This window comes from Elephantulus edwardii, unplaced genomic scaffold, assembly GCF_000299155.1.
Source record: "Elephantulus edwardii isolate Elephantulus edwardi_28Jun2011 unplaced genomic scaffold, EleEdw1.0 scaffold00178, whole genome shotgun sequence".
NCBI classification, from domain to species: Eukaryota; Metazoa; Chordata; class Mammalia; order Macroscelidea; family Macroscelididae; genus Elephantulus; species Elephantulus edwardii.
This window is the reverse complement of record NW_006399928.1, coordinates 2,322,596-2,334,012: the sequence shown is the minus strand read 5'-3', so window position 1 is coordinate 2,334,012 and position 11,417 is coordinate 2,322,596. Positions and strand designations below refer to the sequence as shown.

The 11,417-nt window shown below is 39.5% G+C and overlaps 1 protein-coding gene across 1 annotated transcript; it reads right to left on the bottom strand.

Annotated features, from left to right (window-relative positions):
- Nucleotides 1-3,269: 3,269 nt before the first annotated feature.
- Nucleotides 3,270-9,350, bottom strand: AWAT1 (acyl-CoA wax alcohol acyltransferase 1). Its single transcript, XM_006895961.1, has 7 exons — nucleotides 9,241-9,350; nucleotides 8,059-8,166; nucleotides 7,738-7,808; nucleotides 6,970-7,174; nucleotides 6,186-6,357; nucleotides 3,649-3,848; nucleotides 3,270-3,424 (listed from the first exon to the last, which is right to left on the bottom strand). Exons 1-7 carry the CDS (start codon nucleotides 9,314-9,316, stop codon nucleotides 3,270-3,272), a joined length of 987 nt encoding a protein of 328 aa, XP_006896023.1. The 5' UTR covers nucleotides 9,317-9,350.
- Between the last annotated feature and the right edge of the window lie 2,067 nt (nucleotides 9,351-11,417).

Genomic DNA, 11,417 nt, shown 5'->3' with positions numbered 1-11,417 from the left:
TGTGTTCATCTGTTCAACTTTGTTCATGTGTCCCTCCATCATGTTGACAGCATATGAAACATAGGACCTCATATTTCGGATAGTGGTTTCTTGTTCTTCCAGTGCCACTAACACCTCATTGTTTTATCTGCATTGTTCTGGTTTGTTTTTTTTTAAGCTCCTCCTGGTTTTTGCTTGCAGTGTTCTATAATTCTTGAATTTTGTCTTTCACCCATTAAAAATATTCAATCATTATTCTTTCAAATTCTTTGTCAGAAAGTTCCATCAGACTTTCTGGCTTTAGTAAATTCATTGATACTCTCTCACATTTTGGGGGTGATATCTTGCTTTGCACTTGTGTAGGGTGTGAAATAGCTTGCTTCTTTTGTGACATTATAGGTTCTTTTTAAAATTATTATTATTATTAATTTTAATGAAAATTTACAGATACTTTGGATTTCCATTAATTCATTGTTGCACTTTTCTCCCTGCCAACCACTCCCCCTCCAAGTACACTCTTCCCTTTGAAAAGTAAAAGGAAAATTCTTTCATTGTTTTACAATCCCTCCCTCCAAGTCCACTCCACTATGCAAGCTTCGTTCTGGACTGCTGTCATTATAAAAATACCTAATCACATATCCCTTTTAAACAGTTTTCTCCCTCATCTGTTTCAATGCAGTATACATTATTTATCCCATCTTTCTCAATCTCACCCTAACCTTGATGTCAGTCCCATTCTAGACTGTGGCACTATGCAGTATTTGTCCCTTTGTGACTGAGATATTTCACTCAGCATAATGTCCTCCAGGGTCACCAATTTTGAGTAATATTTCATGAGTTCCTTGTTTTTCAATGCAGCATAGTATTCCATTGTGTGAATATACCAGAGCTTTTCTATCCATTCATTTGTTGATGGGCACTTGGGTTGTTTCCAACTCCTTGCTATTGTGAACAAAGTCACGATGAACATAGATGTGCATATATCTGCTTGAATGTCTGTTATGGTCTCTTTAAGGTATATTTCCAGTAGAAGAATTGCTGGGTCAAATGGTATTTCTATTTGCAACTTTTTGAAAAAGTGCCATACAGCGTGCCATAGTGATTGCACCATTTTACACTCCCACCAACAGTGAAAAAGGGTTCCAGTTTCTTTGTAACCTTGCCAACATTTGTTGTTTGCTACTCTGTTAAATTTTGCTATTCTTACTGGGGTGAGAGGATGTCTCATAGTTGTTTTGCATTCCATAAAGTTTTAATACACAGAATTTAGAAGAGCTCCTACTGCTATGAGTCATACTCAGCTTGACAGTACCTAACAATAAGAACTCATCAGCAAAAGACAAAGTGGGGGAAAATGAGCAAAGGAGTTTAATATATATTTCTCCAGTTAATATATGCAAGCAACCAGTACATATTAGGGAAATACATATTGAATCCACAATGAGATACCACTTCACATCCACTAGGATGTTTATTAATAGAAAATAATTTGCAGATGACACAACCCTGCTTGCTGAAACTGAGGAGGATCTGAAGTGCTTGTTACAGAAGGTCAAGGACTGCAGCATTCAATATGTATTGAAGCACAACATCAAGAAAACAAAGATTCTCACCACTGGGCCCATAAGGCAGCATTATAATAGCTGGTGAAGAGATTGAGATTGTTAACAGCTTTAGTTTGCTTGGCTCCAAAATAATCACTCTTGGTACCAGCAGCCAGGAAATTAAAAGGTGAATTGCCTTAGGAATGCCTGTTCTCAGAGACCTGTACAAAGTACTGAAGAGCAATGATGTCAGTCTGGAGACTAAGGTGCACCTGATTCAGACCATAGTCTTTACAATTACTTGCTATGCATCAGAAAACTGGAAAATACTAGGGATGACAGAACAATAATTCATGCCTTTGAGCTGTTGTGCTAGAGACAAGTATTGAATATACCTTGGACTCTTAGGAGAACAAACAGGTTCATCCTAGAGAGGGTGAAACCAGGCTGCTCCTTGGAGGCAAGGATTCTGAAATTTCATCTGACATACTTTGGACATGTTTCAAGGTGGGACCAGTCCTTGGAGAGGGACGTCATGCTTGGTAGGGTGGAGGGATAGTGCAAGAGAGGAAGACCCTCCATGAGATGGATTGATTTACCGACTGGAGGAATGGGGGTAGGTGTGTCAGAGACAATAAAAATGGCACAGGGTTGAGCAGAGTATAGGGATGTTGTACATAGGGTTGCTATGAGTCACAGGCGACTCGACAGCATATAACAATAACAACATTGTTAAGGATGTGGAGAAATTTAGACTCTCTTGTATTGCTGGTGAAAACTAAAAATGGTGTAGTGCGTGTGGAAAATAATTTGGTGATTTCTCTAAAAGTTAACCATAGAACTACTATATTCCACAAATTCTACTCCTAGGTATACACTAAAAAAAACTGAAAGGAAAGACTCAAATTGACACCTGGACACCAATGTTCATTGAAGAAATGTTCACCATTGCCCAAAGGGGAAAACAACTCAACCATTCTTGGACAAACAAATGTGTAAACAAAATGTGTTGCACACATACGATAACCTAAAGAAAGGACATTCTATGTATGGCACAACATGAATAAACATTGAGCACATTATGCTAAAGGAAAAAGTCTGTTACAGAAAATTATGCATTACATGATTCTATTTGTATGAAATACTCATATTGGAAAATCCACAGAAACAGAAAGTAGATTAGTGATTGCCAAGGTCTGGGAAATCAGAAATAACTGCTACTTTGTACTCAAATTTGGAGGTGATGATAATTGTTAAATTTACTATGAGTGAATATATAAACATCACTGAATTTTACACTTTGAATGGTTTAAATGTATGGCACTAAAATTATATCTAAAAATTCCCACAACAAACAAACTATGAGGTCTAAAAACAAAAAGAAAGCCCACAGTGGTGGTTATTCAAGTTTCCTGGTCATCATTTGACGTCTTTCAGTTGTCCTGAAGTGTCAGTCTCAGATAGGAAAGGCAGTAGGGAATAGGGCAAGGCGCATGTCTCAATGTGGGCATGAAAGTTTTCAGGATTTCCCTTTCTGGAGGAACCACTGAGTGAAATTCCTCAGGCAGAACTCCTGTAAAGGCTCTGTGGCAAGGAAAATTCTTAATGTTCCCTTTCCCCTTTCCTCCCCCATAGTCCTCCTTCATCATCTTTCTCCTCCTAGATTTCTCTTTGGCTGTCAGGTAGATGAGTTTCTTCAATGTAGGCCCTCTGACTTTGAGGAGGATGAACTTGCAGCCTGATCTGTCACAGGAAAACCAGTTCTTGTGCTTCTGAGCAGCCATATTGGGTCTTATGCTGGTCAAACAGTTTGTGCACGGCCTCCATATAGAGTGCATGGTATTTATCAACTATCTTCTGACTCGGCTTTTCAATTCTTGGGAGTGGCAGAGGATCCCCAACTGCAAGAGGAGATAGGAAATGAGAAAGGGAAATTATCAGAGTCTCCTTCCTTTAACTTCCTTTTCCTTTCCTGGATTTGACCTTATCACATTCTGCCTGACCTTCTCATATCCTAAATCTGTAGCTCTGACACTCTTCTCTATGTTAGGGGCAGGGATAGGGAGGGCTCAAGTTTAAGTTGAGAAAGAACCATGTTGGCCTTGGAACCAAGATCAGCACTCACCCACAGTGACGATAGGTCGAGAGTATGGCAAGAGCCCAATGGTGCCTTGGCAAAAGCTTCGTCCATAGAAGACACAAAAATAGAAACCAAAGATATGGCGGAAGCAGTTCTGGAATTTGTGCATCAGGCTGTCCTTAGGAAACACCACCTGCTCATACACCTCGGTCTCTCCAAAAGTGAAACTGGGAACCAGATGAGCCCTGTATGAAAACTCAGATTCATTTCTCAAACACAGGCTGGAGTAGAAAACACTCTGGAAGAACACTGGTACATGTTCAGTCCTCTATCCATTGTTATAAGATCCTTGTGGCATAAAACCTTTCTCCTTGCACAGAACAGGGTTCTCATATTTAGTTAACAAATTGTTCTAAACTTTTCAAGTACTGTAAAAGTGCTGTAACTCTGAGTCAGGATCACATGGACAAAATAGGGGGTTGTTGAGAAGGAAGACAAGTTTAGGATCCTCCAAGATCCACATCCTGAAAAGAAAAGCTTCCAGTATATGTCAAGGGAGCTCTGGTGGCCTGGCGGTAAGGAGCTGTGCTACCTAAAGGTAGGCAGTTTGAATTTACCAGGTGCTCTATGGGAGAATGGCGGGAAATCTCCTCCCTTGTTATTTACAGCCTCTAAAAACCCACTGGAGTGTTAGTTGAGTTAGTTCAAACTCTACAGCACATAACAAGTTTCAAGGAGAGGATATTTCACCTTTTTTTCTATCAGTAGGAAGTACATAAAAGATGAAGATACACTTTTGTTTAGATGCATATATGATATACCCTAACTTTGGGAGGCTTAGTGGTAAGGAATGACGCTGCCAACACAAAGAGATGCTGTTCGTTCTAATTCACCACCTGCCCTGGGGGAGAAATATGGGCAATCAATTCCCTTGAGATTTATTGCCTCAGAAAACTCACTGGAGGGTGAGCTATGGGTTGGTTTCAACTTGGTAACACACAATAACAACATTCATTGCATAAGGAGCATTGGTAGCCTAGTGGTAAGAAGCTGTGCTGCAACCTCAAAGGCACGTGGCTCGAATCCACCAGCTGCTCCAGGGGAAAAGGTAGTGCAAAATTTCCTCCCTGCAATTAACTGCCTCTGAAAACCTGCTGGAGGGTCAACTATGAGTTGGTTCCGACTTGGTGGGACACAATAACAACAATCAATCGATGTATAAGGTACTCTGTCCTTGGATTGTGGGAGAAGAGCAGAGAAAAGTTGTTTCCCTTAACAGATCATGAGAATTTACCCTGGCTATGCCCTTGATGGACAGACTCCTTAAGTTTTCCCATGAGAGAGAATTGAAGAGAACACAGAATTATGAGTAACAATCTCTCAGCTCGTTGACACATTACTTTACTAGCTCTGCACAACAAAGACAGTGAAGGACTCCGTGGAAGATTGCTTTCTTTATCTTATAGATTAGGAAGTCCAGTTTCAGAGGGGCAAGATTACACAGGCAATCAGAGAATAGTTGAATCTGTACTAGAACCCATTACTTGTTCCTCTCCACTTAGCTCTTTCTACATTATGCTCCAACTAATAAATAAGCCACTCAAGCAAGGTCATTAGAAGAAACATTTCCCTCTTCTCTGAGTATGCGTTAGAACAATTGACCCTGGGTCCAGGGAGCTGACTGACCATATGGAGCATCACACAACTACATCCTCAGGCTCCTCTTGCTCTTTACCTTTCCTTTTTATCCTTAAGTCAGAGTAGTCATCTATTGATCTTTTACTGTATTCCAGGCATAATAAGTGTTTTATGTTGATGAATAATTTTAAGCCCTACAGGAGTCATATAAAGAGAGTACAATTTTCAGTATCTATGTGCAATTTCTAGTTTCTGAAAACCTGCTGGAATGGTGACTTACAAGTCAGTTCTGACTTGATTGCAAAGACTTTTTTTTTAAAATGAGGGTGGAGTTCATAGACAATTAGGCTGCTAATCCCAAGGTGTTGTCTCTCTGGCATTTCTACTCCACTAGTGACTCTGCAGAAGGCAATCTCTTCTCTTGCAATTTACAGCCTCCTGAATACACACTGGGGCATCAGCTATGAGTTGGTTCCAACATGATGACAATGAGTTTGAGTTTTTAATGTAATAAAGATGAAACTATCAATTCACAAAATGGTTAAGTAACCTATCTCAAAGTACATGGCAAGAAATGGAATAAAGAGTCAAGATCAGGGCCCTGACCCCAGATTCTAATCACTATGCTATGCCATGCCATGCCATGTTATGCTATGCTATACTATACTAATCTCTTGCACTTACCATTAATATATAGATATAGATGTTAGTATCAGTTGAGATAATGTTGATATCATTTACATGCTAGTGCAGTGCTAGCCCAAATCCTCAATGTTAAACTTGGTTTATGATTTGGCTTCCTGGGAACTGGTCCAACTAACTCAGAAGGAATTAGTAACCTAAAACTTTAAAAAATTTTGCACCTATCTCTCATCTTGGTATCACCTTCAGGGCAATTTTCTTCAAAGAATGCCACATAATTCTTCCCTGGAAGGAACACCTACCCATGCTGGAGGGCTGTACGTACAAACCCCTTTCGCTTCTGGAGGATGAGGTTGGTGGTGTTGGGAACACTTTGCAGAGCCTCTCCCACACCTCCCACTACAATGCCAACGAGGTTGCCAGGGCCGTGGCTCAGTAGATAGTCAATGGCTGGCTGACTCACGGAGCACACACCTAAATTATAAAGCAGAGAAAGAAGAGAAATGAGCAGGAGATGAGAAAACAGCTGGGAAGGCATACTTTCCTTCATTCTCTTCACTAACTTGTTTTCATGAGATGTGACTAACGAGTGTGGAGATGAGAAGACTACGGGGAAACTAAATTAAAAGTTTCACTTTTTAAGGTCGTATATTTACTGTGCAAGAGGCATTGAGTAGAAACTACAATAGGGAGATTTTTCAGAGGGATAACCAGAATGACTCTGAATTACAAACTGTAATTTTCCTCTATTGCCATTAAATGCAATATCTACTTTTTGCTGAGCACATATTTTGTGACAAGCACTATAATGAATGCTTATCACAGCAAGTCACTTTGTGGACATCTGAGATTGGAATTTTATTATCTGTACAACTTTATAGATGATGGAACAGAGGCAAATAGAAATTAGATAACTGGTCCACACAGTAAGTAGCAGGGCCAAGAGTCAAACATTGGCGAATTAGATCCAGAATTTATGCTTTTAACTACTTTGATATACTAAGGAGTGAGGGGATAAGGAATTTGGCTTATAAAATGCATTTTTAAAGCAAAGAACTAGACAAAAATTCCAGATGTCAGAAGCACCTTTGGCCATAAGATAATCTCTAATAAGGGGAATCTTGAAGAACCATGATAATGTTGCCAAATGAGGAGTTATGCCTGGGAAGATCTTCGAGAAATCTGTAGCCTCAGTACAGAAGTTGCAGAAGGCACCAAAGGTCAAGAGTCCGTGGGGGTGAACACCCATGAGATAGTTGTGCTCAGGTGATAAGTCTTTAGTCTTCAGCATCTGCAGTCACAGAGAGAAATGTTAGCAGCGGTGGAATGAGATCTTATGGGAAAGCAAGATTGAAAACACTTCAGAGAACCTCTTTCTGATACTTTTTTCTTCTCTAAGCCTCTTCCAAAGCCTACCTCAGTAGTTTTTCTTAAGCATTGAAAGTTTTATTTGTATATCACTCTGTCTTAGCAATTCTTCATCCTCTGGAAAGAATTCATTAGATCTTCATCATAAGCACTCCATATCTTGTACCAATCCATAATTATATACTTGTTTGTCCTCCTTATGAAATACTAACTCCTTCATGTTAGAAGATCACATCCTGCTCAATGTCTATACCATAAACATGTGAAACAGAGTTATCTTTCAATGTTTATTAAACTGAACTATATTGTGTTCTGCCTGTGGAATATTGCATGCCATGCTGAAGATATTTAAATTATCTTAGAGTACCCAGGAGAAATGTTGGATCTAGTCTAGACTCAGACTTCTTTGGGATGTTTGTCTTTCTTATGGACAGTTTTAGTCATTTTTTTTGGAACTGTGAAGAACACTAGGAAAGAGATTTTTACCGTAATGGGAAAATAGTCCCTGATGTAGGTCCAGACACACCAATTTCGTACCCAGGCTGAACGTCTGCCACCTGAGACAGAAATACCTGTAAGGGATGATGTCAGTGTGCCTCTTCATACTTCCCACTCACCCATTGCTTCCTTAGCAGCATGGAGTAAACACGGATCTGCTAGAGGAGTGGAGAAGATAGAGATTCCAGAATGATCCTTCTTGACTGACCCAACTCCTGTGGCTCTGAGAACCGGGTGAGAGGCTTGTGGCACAATGAGGTAAAGTAGAAAATTCTTAGGCCTTATTCTGTCTAGGTTCATGAGTCTTACCTTGTTCTGGGGTCTTCCAATCCAGGAACAACCAGGCAAAGTAAAGGGCTGGTAGTGGCCACAAGGATGTAAACAGCAAGTAAATAAACAATGGCTGCAAGATCCAAACTGACAATGGGACAAATCAGTCCAAATTTGTGCTCCCAGAAAAACTTCACCATGTCCAGTCCCAGACCTCTGTTTCTGAAATTCTGCACAGACTTTTGCCCATCCATCATCCATGGATTGTCCTTAAAATATTCCTTCTATTATTTACCATATGCCAATCCTATTTCTCTACTTACCAGCAATTTCTGCCTACCTTCCTTCCTATCCTCGTAGCATCCTTCTATTCCTGTCTTCTTCCTGCTACTAGCCCTTTCCCCTTGCTCTCATTTTAATTTTTTTCCTCTCAGATTTCCCATCCTCTTGTTCTCTTCCCTATGCATCACTCCTGAACTCCTTAGATAAGTCCTTTTCTTATGTACTTATGTATCCATACTTCTTTATACCCTACCTACTCAGCATCCTATCCCTCTACTATTTCCCAGCTCTTCTTGCTTATTGTCCATTTCTTTCATTGTGTCTATTTCTCCAATTTTCTTTCCTTTTAGATTGGAAAATTATATGATTCAAACACAAGAAATACTTCTCTAAGTCTGTAATACTAGTGATTCTTTAATCTTGGTCTCAATGCTTTCTTGTAAACAGATCATGCTCATTCCTTGTTCTCATTTTCTCTCTCTAGCTATGAAATATCTGAAATTAACTAGATCTACCATGTATTTTACATGCTGCTGTAAAAAATATTACATAGCACATTTAAAGAAATATCTATGGGGTGAGAGAGAGCTATTGGCAAACAAAAGTAGAAGATGCATATTCCTTTCTTAAAAGTAAGATACTCATATCCGTCATAAAACTCTGTTTCATCATCCTGTCTGTTGCTACTGTCCCTTGGGACTCTATTCCTTTCTTCCCCCAGACACTACTGGATCTCAAGATTATTTAACATCACTCTATGAGCATTCTGTTCCTGTGTGATTTACAGCCTCTGAAAAGCTGTTCAAGGGCCAGCTATGAGTCAGTTTTGACTCGATAGTATACACCACAACACAACACACACCATCTTAGATGATCAAAGGCCTAGCTGTAGCCTTTGACTCTGATTTTTTTGCTGTTAATTTTCCAATAGATACTCACATATGGCCAGGTAGCTCAAGGGCCACTGCAGAAGCATCAGACTCTGAAAGTGATTAGGTTGCTTGGAGCAAGGCATGGTATCCAGGGGCCTGAGAGAGATAAAGTCCCAGACCAGTGTCCCAACCAAAGGTGCCACAAGCCTCTGGAAGCTTACTCAGTAGTGAATATATGTGACTAAGAACAGTTTTTACCTGCTCTCTCTCCTCCTTGTCCTTTCCCAGAACCACCCACAGCCAAGGGCAGGCTCTGGTGTGCCCAGGACTTTCTCATCAGATTTGATCCTTAGGCCAAACCCACTTTCCCTTTGACTCTCTTTCTTGGAATTAGGACATCAGAATAGAGAGAGGTGAGAATGACTGCCATTCAGCACTAGGGACCCAGAAACACAGAGAGGAAAAATGCTTCTCACAGGCCATTTGGAGACCTCAGAGTTGTGGCCTTAGATAGGTGGGCGGTGGGAAGAGAGTTGCAATGTGTTGGTGGGATAAGGAATGTCTCAGATTAGGTCTCTGATTTGAAATTTATTGCTCAAGAGCCTTTTAAAGTTTTCTATTATAAAAATTTCTAAGCATATATAAAACTAGAGAATATGAAACATTTTTATGGACAGTCATTTATCTTAAGCAACTATTAATGTTTTGTCATATTATCTTTCTTCCTAGCCTTCCCACTCTTGAAATATTTTTAACAATTCTAAGACATCATGTCATTTCAATCCTGAACACCTCCCTGTGCATCTCCCAAAAAATGTGGACATTTTCTTACTTAACTACAACGCTACTGTTATCTGTCAGAAATTGAATAATTATACAATAATATTTAATACCTAATCTATATTTAAATGCCTTTTTATAGTTTACTTATCTGGTCAGGATTCCAACGAAACCCACTGATTGATTAGATGTTATTCCTGTTAGATGTATATCTTCCTTTTTAATTTTTCCACTGTAACATAAGAGACAGAAAACTATGTAAAGTAAATCTATTGTTAAATGAATTGTTATAAATCAAATACCTTGTAACCAAGTACCAAGTTAAGAAAGAGAACTTTTCCAGACATCTCAGAAACTTCAGGTGCCCATTTCAGATAATAACCCTCTTTTTTTTATACTAATATAACCATTATTCTCTATGTGTAATTATGTCTTCCTTACATTTCTTTAATATTTTATTTGCCAAATGTAATTATCTAATGACTGATTTGTTGTTGTTGTGTACCATCCAATTGGAACCAATCCATAGCTGACCCTCCAGGGGATTTTCAGAGGCAGTTAATTGGATGGGAGGGGATTACCCGTCTCTCTGATAGAGCAGCTAGTGGATCAGTAAAACTCCTTACTATTAGGCCACCAGAGCTCTCTCACTATTATTTTAGTCTTGCTCATTAAAAAAATTGATATGTCTTTTAAATTTCTCTTTTTTAAAATGTTATTATGGAGAGCTGTGCTGCCATGATTCAAACCCACCAGCTGCTCCATGGGAGAAAGATGGACAATCTCCTCCTATGTAACTATCCTGTCTCTGAAAACGTACTTGAGGGTCAGCTATGAGTCAATCCTGTCTCGACAATACATAACAACAACACAATAAAATGATTTTTTTTTCTGAATAATTTTAATGAACATTTACAGAGAATTTGGATTTCCACTCATTCATTGCTGCACTTGTCTCCCCGCCCAGCCCTCTCCCCCCGCCCCCCAGTTCGCTCCTCTCTTTCAAAAGTAAAAGAAAGACTCCCTCCCTGGTACACAATCCCCCCACACCTCTCCCACTGCCCCAAGTACATTCCACTATGCAACCTTAATTGTGGACTCTTGTGATAACCATAATACCCTATCATACATCGCTTTTAAATTATTCAGTCCCTCATCTGTTTTCAGTGTAGTATACACAATTTATCCAGTTTTTCTCAGTCTTACCCCCACCCTGATATCAGTCCCATTTTACAGCAGTGGCACCATGCAATATTTGTCCTTTTGCGGCTGAGATATTTCACTCAGCATAATGTCCTCCAGGCTCACCCATTTTGAATAATATTGAATGAGTTCCTTGTTTTTCAATGCAGCATAGCACTCCATTGTGTGAATATACCACAGCTTCTCTATCCATTCGTTTGTTGATGGGCATCTGGGTTGTTTCCAACTCCTTGCTATTGGTGAACAGAGCTGCGATAAACA